We start from the raw sequence: 17,171 nt of genomic DNA, 5'->3' as shown, positions 1-17,171 counted from the left end.
CTGGCTAGAGATGCTGAAGTGAGGAGATGACCCAGAGGTGAGGAGCTCTCTCCTTGCTTCAGCATCTCTCACTGCAGGTGACAGACGGTGCTCCCCTTGCACTCAAGAGTGGAAAATATGGCACAGTCCCACTCATCCAAGAGTACATCTAAAATAGGTCAAGAAATCCATGCCTTGAAGGAGCCTCTTTATCTATCCCAGCTGTAAAGGCAGAAGACTTGGCAGGTGGGATGGGGGATCCTCAGGCAGGGCTGGCTGCTGCTCAGTTGAAGAAGCTACATCAATGTCAGCAAGCTGAAGGCCAGCCAGGGATCCCTCCCAGGTCCTGGAGTGCTGTTGTCTGTGCCACCAGGCTGTGAGAGTCCCTGGTAGGGCCTGGGTGCATTGACCACCCTCCCAAGAGCAAGAGCCATTCCCATTTTGGATGTGGGATAAGAGGGATAAGAAGGTCACAAGTCACCCTGCACCACATGGCCAGAAAACATCCCCAGACCTCTCTCCTGTGCCCAGAAAGATGTTGCCAGCAAGACCACATGGAGGGGGGCAGATACAGGAACTGCACTAGATCCAGGCAGTGTCTGACCTTTCCCACTATATTTGAATCACTTGGCAGAAGGCACTACCAGCTCAGCCTGGCAGCACAGCCGAGACTGCTGCTCACTCTCAGAACAGCACAGGAACCTCTCAGCCACAGGAACCAGGTCCTACCACAATAAAAGCTTAGACTGTGGTAAAAGCTTACATCACCCTCATTTTTAAATCAGGTATTCTGGGTCATGTAGACCACTTTGACAGAGCCCCTTTAATAGGATTCCAAATCATATCCATTTGAATAAAACAGAAAATTTATGTCATTTTTTTTCCTTCTAGTTCACATAATTATTACAAACTAACTCAGCCACCAGTTACTGTCCTATCGGAGGACTCGCAGGAGGAAATCCCCATCCATATGCTACCGAACAGGTCTAGCAAGCTGATAAAAGCAGCCTGTTAGGACTTAAAAATCTAGATGTTTTAAAAAAAAATGAAAGAAAAAAAGAAACCCAATCCCAAACTGGCATTTGCCAATCTTACACTTTCATTATAAAGGAACTGTTATAAAAGAGTTCGAGCATGAACAGTTGTTTTTCCTGTAATGATTCAACCCCTTCTGTACTGAAGAGCAAGCATCCAGCAGTTGCCAGTGAACATGTTTTGGTGTTGGTGTTGCTGCTGCCTGGGTAGCAGGGTTAGATGAGCTGCTTAGTTGTCCTCAGGATGTGCAATGCCAGAGTCAGTCAGCGTCTCCCAGAGCTGCACAGCCACGCTGATGTGTGCCTGGTGTACAGTCTTCTCTCCCCAGACACATAATGCATTCCTCTGCACAGCTTGAGACAACAAAGATGCTCTATCCATGTCTTTTCCGAGGGCTGCCAGCTATGTTTACAGTCTGACTGACTGGCCTGCCTTGTTCTACAGGACACAGTTGCTCTGTTTTATCCTTTGTCCCCAGGAACATCAGGAAGATCCTGTGGTGCTGTTAAGCTTTTGGGTGAAATGCTGAGCGTAGATGCATCTATGCAGCTGATCTCACAGCAAAGCCCATCCCTCAATATTGATTTGACATGAAAGGAAAGGTTCCTGGTTGTTGTGAAAATCAATGAACATCACATATAAGCAGTTTTCCCTTGACACTATTATGTTGGCCTGACGTGGTGAAAATAAAACCAGGGAATATACTCAAATTGCTTTTTGTGATGACCTGGTCTCTAAGTAAAACTAGAAAGTTAAACTCTAGAGGCCTAAACATTTTTTTTTTAAATTTTTTTTTAAAAATTCAATTAGTGCCTGAAATGCACTAGCTTCAGGGTACCAGATGACTGAGAAATCCTTATTAGAAATTATTGCGTTATTTGAGGATTTAATTTGGAAAGCTCTTTCTTATAGAAGTAGCCCATAGGGTTAGTTTCCTAAAATGATCATGCACATCAGTCAGGTTAATATATGAGCATAATTCATACATGAACGTAAATTCCATCGATGTAAAACATCCAGCTTCCTCTTGGAAAGGCATATGTAGGGACTCAGCACATTGATTGTGTCTCCTCAAATTTATTTTAGAAGGAATTTGATAAATTGTCCTAACATGTAGTTATTAAAAAGAGAAATGTGTCAGAATGCATGTGCCATATTATTTGATTCATTAAATTTACCAGTGTCTTTAAGACAAATACTGAAGAATGTCTAAAAATATATGCATTGGCCAAAATGGCCAAATTGGCCTTTTTGAATCTGCACGTCAATTTTGCCAATGATAGTTTGTCTTTCCTTTCTTAAGTTCCTTCTTCTCTTAAGGATCCTGCTTTTTTTACCATGTTACTCATCCCCCAGCAAGACTCCTAGCCGGCATAATGTTGCTCCTCATAGTAGGTCTGTGAATAACTGAACCCTAGACCAAATTAAACCTGTGTAAAGAAACCTGCTGTACTTTCTCCTGGGGTTTCCTTAGTCTGAGCGTTAGCCTTGGTCTGTTGGATAACCAGGCTCACAGGATGTCAACAGTAGAGGGAGGAACTCCTCATGTCTTCAGGAAAGGCTGATGGAAGCTGCAGGGCTATGTATTGTCCCCATTCACACATGAGCAGCAAGTTAACAGCATTAGTACAGCTAAAATCAGGATTTCATGCACAACACTCCCTCAGAGCCAACCTTTCCCTTCATTTAGAAAACAAATCCACTAGTCAAGGGAGTTTTCCCATATTTATACTGCATCTTTGTATTATAATGTGCCACAATGGTCTTGATTAATTGTGTGTATCTCACTATAGTAAAGCCATTGCATATTAATCTTATTCATTAACTTTCCCTCCAACCTTAAAGCCTTAGTCCAGTCTGTTTTACAGTAAAATCTGCTGGCTTCTTGCATAGAAATGCCAATAGACCATCAGTTTATGCTAGGGAGTTTAAAGCCCCCTTGTAGGAAATGACTGGAGTGTTTTACAGGGTAATGAAGAGAAGCTTTCAAATACCAACAAGATAGTGGCTTTTAAAGAAGAAAATTGTGAAAAAAAAACCCAAAACAAAACATTCTGGAGAATATTTTGTTACTTTATCAACACTGAATATAGTCTTTTTGCAAGTGACTCAAGTGCACAAAGCACACAACCTCAGAAATTTCCCTTTGTTACATTGCTTTCTTTAAGCCTCAATAGTGGCCTATTTCAGTTTTCTTTTTCATTTTCGTTTTTCTTAAAAGAAAAAAAAATGTCCTTTTTATACATTTTCCTGTGCCTCTGAAGCCTCCTGCTATTATACCAGTTTTAGCTTTTAGTAAGCGAGAGCGTTCAATAAAGAAAAATCTCCCAACGGCCACCAACACCGCGACACAGTGTAGCTGTGCTTTTGGATGGCAGATTAGCTCCAGAAATGCTACTTTCTATTAAGCTATCCAAGCTTTCATCAGAGAAAGCTTACACCAGGCTTTTACTTCTTTTGTTAAAAGGCAAGATTTTCAAAAAGGAGCCCAAAGTCTGGCTTCCATGCCCACGCTGATCAAATTGGTGGTGTCTGGCCCTCAGATTTCAGTCAGTTACACTTGGGTAACATGATGTATTCTAGGTAGGAAAAAAAAGCAATGCAAATTATCAGAAATATAGGAAATATATAGAAAAGAATTGAGGTTCTTCAGCCTAAAGAAGAGGAAGTTTAAGTGGGAATAGAATAAAGAGTCTTCTAACAGATAAATAATTGCTGCCAAGGGAAAAGGATATCTGTCTCCATATTGATCCATGCAGGCCAAGAAATGATGAGTTCAGGATAGATGCCAGGTGGAAGTTTTTAACGGGAAGGAAATACAGGATGGACTGTCTGAGATGGATATGAGGTCTGAAGGCTCTCAAGACCTGGTTAGGCACCTATGAGGAATGACACTGGTATAATTTATCCACATTCAGCCAGTGGAACAGACTAAATATCTTCACAGGTCCCCACAGAAATACAGAAAAACTGTAGAAAATGAGTGGAATTTTTTCATGTTGAGGAAGAAAAGTGCAAGAATCAGTAAATACACTTCTGCAAGACTTAAGTCAACGAATACTCACTAATTCACATGAACATCACCCACCCTCCACCGCAATCCTCCCATTCTGTAATGCAGCTCCTCACATCCCTCTCTGCTCTTATACCATAAATATATGGCAGGAGACATGGGAGTGTTGGGTTTGTCCCAGCTGTCCTGCCTGCCCCTTCAGTCATTTTCCTGGGGGGTGAAATTAAGGAAATCTTCCATTTCAACCTCTTTCCTGAAGAAAAGGGGTTTTATTCTATGCTTGCCCTTTTGTGTTAAAGTTACCAAGGCAGGCTGGCTAATCACTGGAATGATCAGACGGTCCCAGAGATACCCGAATCCAGCCCTGAGCATGTCTAAATTGACGTCTTTGTTCACTTCACAAAACCAAACAGGAGTAGCTTGTGTGGGGATTAGATATCTGCAATTCAATCCAGATGATGGCTTTATTATGGAAAACCATCCCTCTCCATACCACCCAGAAAGACAAGCCACCATGGGATGAAGTATCGTGGGCTCCTGTTCTGCCCCAGTTGAAGCTGCAGGCTTTAAAGACAGAGTTAGAGGACATACAGCTGCTACGGGAGACGGGTTTAAGAGTGTGTGAATGCCATGTACTGGTAAGGATATTTAAAGGATTAGGGGAGAATGAAATGTTTGTCTGTCTTTGTTGTTTAGCATAGCTTCAAAGCTGGAAGATGATATTAAAGAAGATGTTTCCCCTTTTTAAATACTGGAAGGGGACTCCTAAAACAGTAGTTGGAAAACGCAGGCTTGACCTAACAGATTTATACACAAAGTTGTTACACGATTCTTATCAGATACTTGATGAACATGCTATTTTGCAGTACAAAACTTCACTGTATAAAATTCACAATTTAAAATATCAGTTAATAATTCCCAGTATGGACAAAAAAAAATTCAAAGTTCAAAATTCCTCCAAGACACAGAAGGCAAGCATCCTGGATAGTGGTTTCAATTTATCACTCTAAGTTGGGTTGTGGGTTAATTAGCCAGGAGCAGAGCGATGCTTCCACTGGCCTCTCCCAAGAGCAATTCTCTTAGGGATGACAGGGTGAGCAGCCAGGGGTGATCACCAGTTTGGCTGCTGCTGTTAAACCTGCCTTGTGCCTTGGATTAGAGCTCTTAATTTCCTTAACAGAGAACTTCCTCTATAACTTCTTGGGAAAAAGGAAATCTGAGACAGAAACAATCTTGGTGGAATTCTCAGGTCAGTGGGTACTTTCTGGGGGGCTGAGCTAAGGATTCAAGTAAAATCAGTTCCTTAGCTTGCAAGGGAAAGAACGGAGAGTCTCTAAAGGAAAAGTGACATCTTTCTCAGAGAGGTTATGACGTTAAATCAGACTTTTACTGAACTGAGAAACTTGCAGCTTCTGGAATAAGGCTCAAAGCAGTCGTAAGTTACCTTGGCATGTTCCTGATCCTGAGCTATTCTGCATAGCTTAGACTGCTTTGGGGATGTTGGCTAAGTTGTGGCACACAGACCACAGCAACTGCCCTCTGGACACCAAAGCTTTGCCTGGGGCAGCCACTCTGTTCTACACTGTGGCTGCGCTCTTGCTCTGGGTCTTTCTGTCTCCACCACCATCTTCTCAAAATACCAAGGCCAGTACTTCTGAAATCATCTTTAGAAGGCAGACCAATGGCTGTTTTCTGCATGAGGAAACATCTCTTCCAGGGGCATTTTGGGCTTTTATGGATTCTTCTTCACTGCTCGTCTTCTTTTATTCAATATAGAAAGAGCAGAGAAAAAGTGAAAGCCTTGCTCATTATAACTTTCTCCTTTCCTGCTCCAGCCTATCTGTCTGAAAGACATTATCATGGAAACAGTTAATTCGGGTTAGCAGAAAGGGATATCATCCTTAGAGAATAAAGGAAAATTCTTTGCAACAGCATATATTCAATCTGAGCAAACACAACCATGATTTCCTAAGCTACCCATCACCTAACACAGCTGCACTACTTGTGACTTCACAGGCCTAACAGTGAAGAAAATAACTTTGTTCATCTTCACTGTCACCACAGTATAAATTTGAAATGTGTTCAGTTTTGTGCTAGGTTTAATTAGAGTAGGAATGTGCTCTATAAAATATTATCCAAGCATTTTTACAATGGGCACTGAGCTAACAGATATTCTGGTTATTGAGCAACATATTCATGCAAAGGCTGCATGAATCTTGTCCATGAAGAAATATTGGAGTGGAATAAGGACATTTCTCTCCTTTCCTTCTTTTCCTTACCAAAAGCAAATTGATATCTCTTACTAGAGATGCCAGTCCACTCTACATTAACATTACTTTACCCTTGTTTTTACAAAGGATTCTCATGACCCTTCTCTGAGAAGGGATCACTCCTCCATTTTTTGGAAGCAGGTATTCAATACTCGGCAAAGGGAATGCCCTTGGGATAAAGAAGTATCTTTGCCCTGGGAAATTCCACTCTGCTTTGGTTGAGGCATATAATGTGAAACCTCTGTTCTTTCACTTTTCTCAGTTTTCTTAGGTTGGAAAGCATGTTGGCAATCCTCCAGCACGACTGAAGCATCCAAGGGAGCTCTGAGGCACACACTGATGGTTCAAGCCAGGGCTTATTCTGAATTCCTGCTGGCTTCAGGCACTGCCAACCTCACAAGCACCTCTGCTCTCTGCAGTTGCTTTTGTAGCAGAGTTGGCCAAAGCAAACATGTCCCAGCCAAAGCGTCAGCCTCCATCCTGTCTCCACTCACGAACCACCCGAACTCGTCTATCAGCATGCTGAGGATGGGCTGAACCTATTGGCAGAGCAGCAGCAGATATTGCTTGGAGACGCTGCTGAGCTGCCAGAGCAGCTGCAGATGGGAGAAGGTGGAGGACCATGCGTCACGTCACCATCCCATCACACTATTCTGGGGGCCCCATGATGGATGGATGGAGGGATGCCATTGTTAGGCAGGAAAAAAGAAAGGTTACCCCATGCTTCATTCTTCTTCTTCCACAGTACTGCCACCAGGTCCAGCACTAAAACTTACTTCTCATGCTTCCCCTTCCTCAAAGGCAGGAATTCCCCGGCTGAAAAATGAGGGCTATCATCTTCCAGCCATAAACTCTCCAACAGTAGTGTATGTCCCTCTCAATCTTTAGACAAATTGCAGGAATATGAGGCCCTTGCCTTTCAAAAGGAGGAAAGAGGATATTGAATTGTACTCCTCCTCCTTATCTTTTCAGCCAAACATATGAGACAGTGACCCTTTTCAAACATCCCAGACCCAAAACACACAGACGTGCACAGAGGAATGAGGGCATCAGGTCCATGAGTTATAGTAGTGAAGTCTAAGATGTCACTTACTGCAGATGATAGTAAAGTGACTTATTACACTCATGTAAGATAATTAATGCTTAGTTTTGGCCTTCAAAAATTGCAGGTGTTCATATATCAGCACTGCATTGGAGTCTTGCTACATAGGCTATAAGTAGATGACATCCAAGTGCTGGAATATGGCCAGAAATGGCATATTTGGAGTTGCTTGTGAAACCTGAATTCAGCCACATTTATATGCAGGCATAAAACCTGATTTTTATTTACACAGTCACATCATGCTTTTTGTCCTGAATCTTCACTGAACCCAGCACACAGGTGGGAAGTCTGAGTGGGATTCATTCAGGTTCTGATGAGTAGCTTAAAACAGTTTCCTGACTTTTGGTACACACGGCATTGCAGCCTGAATATTTCTTTCATGCATTCGTTTGACAAATGCAACATAGATTTGACTACAAAAGAAGTGGCAGGACAGGCACAAGCTGGCCCGCGATGTAAAACTAGCTTCAAGATGTGGGAAGTGGTGTTTGTGTCTACAAGAATGGTAACTACCTAATCTTTTCAGCTCATGCCAAAATATTAGTCTGGGGAGGCCTGTAGGACACTGCAAGCTCCTGTGGTTGTGCAGTTCTCTGACCAGTCACTCACTATCACCTTTTAGGGAGAAGCACACACTCCATTTTCCAGCTATCTGGTGCTCCTAGAAGCATTGATCAGCATCCCCATACTGGGTTTGTAGTGGCCTTGGGGGCAATGAGAAGCAACTCCCTATTCAGGTGCACACTGCTAAATAAGCAGTAGTCAGGAAGAGATTCTGGCCACAAAACCAGATGGAGGAACTTGGCTTCTCACACTAAACTCAGTTCCTTCTGGAGCAGCCTGGAGACACCCACACTATATTGAACCTGGTTTTAACTCTTAGTTCCCACTATGGCACTAAGATGTCTTTTCTATTTTGGAGGCTACTTCAAATCAGCATGTCTGCTACAAAGGGAGACCCACTAAGCAGGTGTTTCCATGGTAAGAAAGGATGGGTATGGCCTTGCACATCTGGAGGCATGATAGGAGAGCACAGGGCTGTTTGAGAAGGCACAGCTTGCTGTAACTGTGCCAGAGGCTGTGCAGGACGCAGAGAGCCCAACCTGGCACAGCCCCATCCCACACTGCCCTTGGAGAGCCACCACTGGAGCAAACTCCATCTTAAAGATCATTCACCCAGTGGTAAATCTGAAAAGGCAATATGAGTGTCCTGACGGCAGATTGAAGCAGTCTCCCCACCCTAGAAGGTTAACTAACAATTAAGTAGTGTGATTAATCAAGGCGTCAGCACTTAAATTTGTTCCTTGTGCCTCTTATTTGGCATTACTGACAACCCTGTGATCTCCTATCACCAAATTATTGTACCACCAGAAAAAGCAGTAAGCTTCCTCCCTCACCGTATCCAGGTGCTTAATGTGTCTTCAGTAGCTTCCTAAATGTTTGCCACAGCTCACCCACTTCAGATAGGTTACTTACACAAAGTAAATAATCAAACACCTCTCCAATACCCATTTTTATTGCAGTCACTGTTAAGCCTGCAACTCCCCAGCCATTTCATTGCTAGAGCTGATTGCTTCTAAAAGAAAGTTAAACAACTGTATGAGATTTCCACACTGAAATTTGAGCCATCAGGGTAAATGAAAGGGAAACTGAAAGGCATTAATCCCTGCTGTATTTTATATTCTAGATGTGTCCTTCTAATTTTTAATACAATCTCCAGATCTTACTATCATCATTTTATTGTATTTTATTAAGAAATACCAAAAATTCATACCTTCATTAATAGGAAAAGAAGCATAAATTAGATAAAATCAAGTATTCTTAAACATTTCCCTAACTGCAGCTATTAAATACACCAGCTGTAGATTAAGATCTCAGCTTGAGAAGTCTGTGGACACATACAGTTTGTATACAGATAAAGACAATACTATTCCAGACAATGCTACCTATATTTAAAATGACAGTTTGCTTGAAAACTGGTGTATATATCAGGACTGTAAAATAAAATTTTAAGATCCAAGAGGTACAGAGACTCTTACCCTGCATACTATCCCTGTTGCTATACCCAAGCACCTTTCCCTGTTGCTCTTAAAGAGACTGCTCAGCACAAGTGTTGGGATCTTAGAAAATCCTCCTCCTAATGGCTAGCAATATCAAAAACAATTCATGCCACAATGTCCTTCCTGCCTAATCACCCTAAAAGTTATGGAAACACATTCATTCCTAGCAGTGGTGGTTTAACAAGCACCAGAACATATAAATTTAACTCCTATGAGTAATTCTTACTTTGTGTCTGCCAGATCGAACATCATTATGCAGATGGCAAGGAGCTGCTGAAGCATTGTAGTCCAAACCTGTAGACAGGCAGACAGCTGTTGTGATGTATTTAGTCCTTCAGGAGGAAAGATACTACACTACTTCTTTTGAAGCAGCACTAAAAAATCCATCTCCTAAAACTACATTATGTTTTCTGGCATGTAACGGCAGCGCTACACCAAAGGCTTAAGGAATGGAACACACAGCAGGTGAGACAGCCTGCACTTTACAGTCTGCTACAGCACTAACGTATTATAGTTACCGTCTCAGCCTTGGACTGCACTAATGTCATTGCTTAGAATGCATGTTACAATACATTGCAATAAATCAGTATCTGCAGAGGCCATTAAAAATTAAAAGCATAAGGCAATTAAAAGCTGGGTGAAATGGCTGAGTCCAGGCAGTGGTCTGTACACTCTGAGCACACATTGGGATAGATCCTGATATACTCATTAGCCTGTCTGATATTTAATTCCTCACTGCTCTGCGAGCAGCCATGAACTGGAGGTGGGAGTGGGGATAAGGAAGCTCCACACAGGCCAGGCAGCAAGCAGAATAAATCTTCTGTCCATCAGAAGATGTAAACAGGGAACAAGCTATAGAATATAGGATTAGGTCCAGGTTAAGTCCAGAGCTCCACATCTGTCACACTCTGCACCAATATGTGTATGACTGCATAAAAAAACCAACCCAATCAAGTGACAAAAAACCTCTAATCACATGACTAAAAAACCCCCAAGTGTCAGAGTCCCAAATACTCATTAGCTTCTGTCAGGGTGTCATCCCAGACAGCCAAAACCACATCATGGGTGAGCTAGGGTGATCACTGAGATCAGGTTAGCCTCAAGTACAGTAATCTTGGAGATACAGTGACAATTTAAGCAAGACTGGATCTGTGCATGTGCCTCATGACCATCTTGTAGCAAATGTTCTTGCAAACACAAGCAATTCTAGCTTGAAATCACAGCCACAGCATGTTGTTCTCCATCAGCCTCCCTGCATGTGCCAAAGTTCTCGCTGTTTCTGACCTCATACTCTATCAGCTGATGAAGCTTGACAAAAGGAACACATGCCACTTTCAGTATGATTTGATAATCATACATCACAGTGGGATCTCACCAGTGACAACCCTCCCTTTCCAAGGCTCTGAGAATCTTTTATCATCTGCCCACTGCCCTTAAGCTGCACATCAAGGAGACAAGAAAATGTAATAAATCTGAGAATCATTTTAGTGAATCAAAGGGAGAGACGAGGATGTCTCTTGTGTGGTTTTCAGAACAATTATGGGACTGAGTCATGCTGAAAATTTGCTGGACTAACTAACATGGACTACTAGAGAGGACGGCAGAGTGTGGGAAGCTGCCACTGCCATGAATTATTTAATGCATTGGCTACCAGAGCACAGGCAGGGATACTAGCAGTGCTTACAATGTGAGATACGACAAGCCTGTCTTTGGCTTTGCAGCAGCAAACCTGAGGATTTCCAGGGATGGGAACATCTGGATCTGTAAAATCTGGCACATTCATCTATCATGTACCAGATGTATGGATTACGCATACACAGAGCTAGAAAGTCTCTTACTCGATAGACTCTAATTTAAATACAATGGACACGTATCTCCCATTCATACTGAACGACTGAGGCAGAAGTTTTACTTCCCCTCGCTTAATCATGTTTTACATGGAACATAAAATTATCCTCTTCGTGCTGTATCTTAACTTTGACAACCTCCAAACACCCAAAAAAGCCAGGCTATGTATTTTACACTTCTTATGCACTATAAACAAAAGTTACAACCACACACAATTTCAGAAAGTATTGGAGAATATATGCTTGTCCTTTACTTGGAAATAATCCTTCATATCTTTGATTCAACAAAGTTCCTTGTTCATTCTCTCTTTTGGGGTATCGTTCACCTCAGCTGTATTGGCCACATAGCGTTAAAGATGAACGCAGATCATTTTACTACTTATCCATGAGGTTAATTTTCTTTTACTATCTCCTGTGTTCAAATCATAAAATGGCAGAACATTCACACATAAAAAAATCAAATTATGATATTCATAAGATGATGATAAGGGATGTGGCAAGATAAAGTAGGTTAACAGATTAAACTATGCTTATTTTACATCAGTTATAAAACGGTTTTGTGAATTGTCCTTAATTAGCTTTGGTTATGTCAAGGCCTTTATTTAAATTTTCCATCACTCATAAGAGCTCTAAGGTAACTCAGTTCACAGAGAGAAAATTCTGACTGACTTGGAAAATGTGGTATTGTTGAGCAGAAAGACTCACTGAGCAGACTGCTAGTTTCTTTCAGCAGCAGGAGAGATCCAGGAGGTGATTAGCTTTGTTCTCATTTACAAAGCACCAGTGGGAATTTCTAAAGGGTTTCACAGGCCCTGGGGATAAGGCCAAGAACAAAACAGGGCAGTGAAAAGCAAATAGAACACTTCATCAATAAACTACTTAGGGATGCCACATCAATAGCAAATTAGGAAGAAAGGCAGGCACTCTAATACTTTCACATAGCAAAGGAGGTTTATATATTGTTTTTATTCCTACTTGACTTTTTTTTAAACGACTGCACCTCTATCAAACCAAGCTTAGCAGAGGGAATAGCGGTAATACCAACTCACCACAAGGCTATTCGATAAGATTTGAAAGGGAGACGCAATGCTCTTTGCTAGTTCTACAGCACTGACCCCTCCCAAGGGTTCCTACCACCAGGAACTCCATCCTCGGAAAGGCTGGGAAAAGAGCGCAGCAGTGGGACAAGGCTACCAGGAGCTGCATGGCTGCTCACCTAAGATGCAAAACTACTGCTGCTACAGCACCCCCTGCCTGCTTGTCGCTGCAGACGGCACTGGCTGCTCATCCAGGCATGGGTGGGGATGGAAAGCTAAAGAGAAGAGGGAGGAAGGGAGTATCTCATTGTTACGGCATTTTCCATTGATAAATGGTACTGCTGGAATGTTTAATGCACCTAACTAATGAAACAAAACCTCTCCATTTAAAACAGTTTTACAGCTGGAACAAAATCAACACAGGTCTACTGATCTTTTCATTGTAATGATGTCAAAACATTTTGTTTGGATTTTAACACTGCAATAAACCACCAGCAACTAGCATATTTTTTAAAACAAAAATTGCACTTGTGACCAGAAACCAGAGTCATCATTTTAGAGATGCCAACACAAGCTCAATTTCCTAGATTGGAACACCCCTCATGCTCCCCCTTCCCCCCCCCAAAAAAAAAAAAAAAAGACTAGACAAATACATTTGACAATATGTAACCTTTATTTTTCAGAAGATTAAGTAAAAAACACAGAAAAGAATGTTTAGACAAAGCTGTGTTTTCAAGTTTAAACGATCTTCAAAACCATTCCATATCAAGCTTGCTCAACAGCAGCTGGTAAACACTAAAGAGAAGAGAGACAGAGGCAATGTCACAGATGCTTTGTGCAGTCTCAGGCAGGACTGCTGTAATCCCGCTTCAGTGTTCTGCTTCACAGGCTTCTGCATGATTTGAACGGCTCTGGAGTTATACTCCGATGACAAGAACAAAATGGGAAACAAGAGAAAGGGACACATCAACTAATTTACTCCTTGGAGCACAAAGAGGGATAGTGTTTCAGTAAGCATTTCACAGTCACGGAGTATTCAGGTGTTTAGAAGATACGGGGTTTACGCTGTTTTGAAGTAGTGTTTCAAACAGGGAGGTCCATTTGGACTGATGCTGCTGACATTGGCTGCTCTCTTTACTAACAAACAAGCCTTTTGGGAAACCCACCTGCCTACAAACATGTCCCCAGTTTCTTTACCTTATGTTTTTTTGCCAAAACAGCTGGGCATTTGGAAGACACCTCCATGCTGAGTATGGGAGGCTTCAGATGCAATTCCTCAGACTTCGTAAGCAATGCCAAGAGCTTTTCTCTTGCTCACCAAATAGCTCCCAAGGAGCTGAATGTACCCCGGCTCTTCCTGCAAAACATTTGACAGCGAGCTGTGACTGCAAAGCTTCCTGAGGACAAATACTGACACATGAACAGGAGCTGCCAGTCAGAGAACTTCTCCCCCTGCCAGCACACAAAGGATCCATGCTAGCACCCTCTGGATTTTGACCTGCCATGTTCCACAACTCCTGCGCCATCCCATTCAGGGATAAACTCAGACAGGTCTCCGGAACAGATACAGGCAATTAAAATTTCTAGGAGCACAACTGGGTTTTATGACAGGTTCACAACCCAGCACAAGAGGGGTCTCGTCAGATTCTCTAGCAGGCTGACCCAACAGAAATAAGATGACTTATACTCCCCCTCACAACAAGAAAGACATTAAGGTCCCAGAGTGTGTCCAAAGGAGTGCAATGAAGCTGATGAAGTGGCTGGAGAACAAGAAGCAGTGGAGGGCACAGGTTTTTTTTAGCCTAGACACAAGGAGGCTGAGGGGAGACCTTATCACTGCCTGTAACTACATAGAATCATAGAATCATAGAATAACCAGGTTGGAAGAGACCCACTGGATCATCGAGTCCAGCCATTCCTATCAAACACTAAACCATGGCCCTTAACACCTCATCCACCCGTCCCTTAAACACCTCTGAGGAAGGTGAATCAACCACCTCCCTGGGCAGCCTGTTCCAGTGACCAATGACCCTTTCTGTGAAGAATTTTTTTCCTAATGTCCAGCCTAAACCTCCCCTGGCGGAGCTTGAGGCCATTCCCTCTTGTCCTGTCCCCCGTCACTTGGAAGAAGAGGCCAGCACCCTCCTCTCTACAACCTCCTTTCAGGTAGTTATAGAGAGCAATGAGGTCTCCCCTCAGCCTCCTCTTCTCCAGGCTAAACAACCCCAGCTCTCTCAGCCGCTCCTCATAAGACCTGTTCTCCAGCCCCTTCACCAGCTTCGTTGCTCTTCTCTGGACTCGCTCCAGAGCCTCAACATCTTTCTTGTGGTGAGGGGCCCAGAACTGAACACAGGATTCGAGGAGCGGTCTCACCAGTGCCGAGTACAGAGGGAGAATAACCTCCCTGGACCTGCTGGCCACGCCGTTTCTGATACAAGCCAAGATGCCATTGGCCTTCTTGGCCACCTGGGCACACTGCTGGCTCATGTTCAGTCGCTGTCAACCAACACCCCCAGGTCCCTCTCCTCCAGGCAGCTTTCTAGACAGACTTCTCCTAGTCTGTAGCACTGCTTAGGGTTGTTGTGCCCCAAGTGCAGGACCCGGCACTTGGCCTTGTTAAACCTCATGCCATTGGACTCAGCCCAGTGGTCCAGCCTGTTCAGATCCCTTTGCAGAGCCTCCCTGGTGGTTGTAGCGAGGAGGGTGTTGATTTCCTCTTCCAAGCGACAGGCGATAGGACAAGAGGAAGTGGCCTGAAGTTGTGCCAGGGGAAGTTTAGGTTGGATATTAGGAAATATTACTTCACCAAAAGAATTGTCAAACACTGGAACAGGCTGCCTAGAGAGATGATTGAGTCACCATCCCTGGAAGTATTTAAAAGATGGGTAGATGAGGGGCTCAAGGATATGGTTTAGGAGTGAATAGGTGCGGTTTGACTTGGTTCTTCTCAAAGGTCTTTTCCAACCAAGTGATTCTTTGATAATATGACTTCAGGAGGAACTTCGAGAGGACCATTTTTTTGCACTGTACCCTGGACGGGGAACCTGGACACTTCAGAAGAGGCCATGAAGGGAGATCCGTGCCAATTCTGAACCTGTGAGAGCAAAAAAAAACCCCTTGCTCGCTGTTGGGCTTTCACCCTCTTTTCACCCCATGACTGTGACACTGAAAATGCCAGCAAATTAAACTCTTTTAGACTGATTTTGAAGTTTTAAAAAGCAAGCATCCTTCATCAGGACTGGGCAACACGAGGGAGTGATCTCCATCAATCATGTGCCATGTGACAAGAGCTGGTTACAGAATGTATTTCCCACTTACATGCATATGTATAAATCTTCCCAGAAATCTTATGCATATTCTATTACTTTCCAAGGACTAATTTTAATGTTATTATGAAACTCTGCAACAGTCAGAACTCTTGCTAATCTGGACCTAGCTCCAGCTCTCTGCTTGACCTTGCATTTAAGGTAGGGAGAGACTGCAAACAGAGATGGTTACAGAAGAAGAGACATCTGTTCAGCACAGATCATACTGAATGCAACACATTACCATCGCCAAAGAATGAACAGTGCCTGGAAAAACACTGAAATGCTGTCAGAGGGGCATTCTGTATAACTTTCAATAAACACAATTGCTTAGATGAAACTTAACTCTACTTTAGTTTAAATAAAAACATTCCACTGCTTGTAATAGTAACTACTTCTGGTATCAGCTGGAGGGATGAGGAGCCCTCAGACCCCAGCCAGGTTCCTGCTGCAGGAAGGGAGGTGGGGAAGTGACCAGGGTAGGCCGCAAATCATAGAATAGTTTGGGTTGGAAGGGACATTAAAGATCATTGAGTTCCAACCCCCCAGCCATGGGCAGGGACATCCCACTAGACCAGGCTGCCCAAGGCCCCGTCCAGCCTGGCCTCGAACACCTCCAGGGATGGGGCAGCCACAGCTTCCCTGGGCAACCTGTGCCAGTGCCTCACCACTCTCATGGTGAAGAAATTCTTCCTTATGTCTACTCTAAATCTGCCCCTCTCCAGTTTATACTCATTGCCCCTATTCCTATCACTACAAGCTTTTGTGAACAGCCCCTCCTCTGATTTCTTGTAGCCCCTTTCAGGTACTGGAAGGTCGCTATAAGACCTCCTCGGAGCCTTCTCTTCTCCAGGCTGAACAACCCCAACTCCCTCAGCCTGTCCTCACATGGAAGGTGCTCCAGCCCTCTAATCATTTTTGTAGCCTCCTCTAGACCCGTTCCAACAGCTCCGTATCCTTCTTACGTTGAGGATTCCAGAACCGGACACAGGACTCCAGATGAGGTCTGACAAGAGAGGAACAGAGGGGCAGAATCCCCTCCCTCATCCTGCTGGCCACGCTTCTTTTGATGCAGCCCAGGACACGTTTGGCCTTCTGGGCTGTGAGCACTCATTGCTGGCTCATGTGGAGCTTCTCATCGACCAGCACCCCCAAGCCCTTCCCCGCAGGGCAGCTCCCGGTCACATCACCCCCGCCCCCTCCTGCCCCCGGGGATCCCCGCTCCCCTCCTCCCCGGGGCTGCGCGGAGGCAGGAGCCGGGGCCGCCACCGCCCCCTTCCCCGCCCTCCCCGCGCTGCACGCCGGGCCGACATGGCCGCGTCCCGGCCCGCCTGACAGGCAGGGAGACAGACAGACGGACAGGGGGACAGGGGGACAGAGAGGCTGCCCGCCGGCCGGCATGGAGGAGAGCTCGAGCTGCGAGAGCCTGAGCGCGGGGCGGGCGGCGCGGGCGCCCAGCCGGGACTCGCTGTCCAGGTGAGGGGAGGTGGCGGGGACGGAGGGAGGTGGCTGCTGGCTCCGTC

At 44.2% G+C, this 17,171-nt stretch overlaps 1 protein-coding gene across 3 annotated transcripts in view; it reads left to right on the top strand.

Moving 5' to 3' along the window:
* The first annotated feature begins 17,020 nt into the window (after nucleotides 1-17,020).
* Nucleotides 17,021-17,171, top strand: part of MTMR2 (myotubularin related protein 2) — a 64,100-nt gene continuing 63,949 nt past the window's right edge. For 2 of the 3 annotated variants that reach the window (XM_069883402.1, XM_069883399.1), the window contains exon 1: nucleotides 17,021-17,124. In XM_069883402.1, coding sequence (XP_069739503.1) covers nucleotides 17,048-17,124 — 77 coding nt within the window. In that variant the 5' untranslated portion in view covers nucleotides 17,021-17,047. The remainder of the gene's footprint in view (nucleotides 17,125-17,171) is intronic. The other variant, XM_069883400.1, reaches the window with a different exon arrangement.

This window comes from Phaenicophaeus curvirostris, chromosome 1 (assembly GCF_032191515.1).
Source record: "Phaenicophaeus curvirostris isolate KB17595 chromosome 1, BPBGC_Pcur_1.0, whole genome shotgun sequence".
In the NCBI taxonomy this organism is placed as follows: Eukaryota; Metazoa; Chordata; class Aves; order Cuculiformes; family Cuculidae; genus Phaenicophaeus; species Phaenicophaeus curvirostris.
The sequence above is the reverse complement of the archived record's forward strand: the minus strand, read 5'-3'. Positions and strand labels throughout refer to the sequence as shown.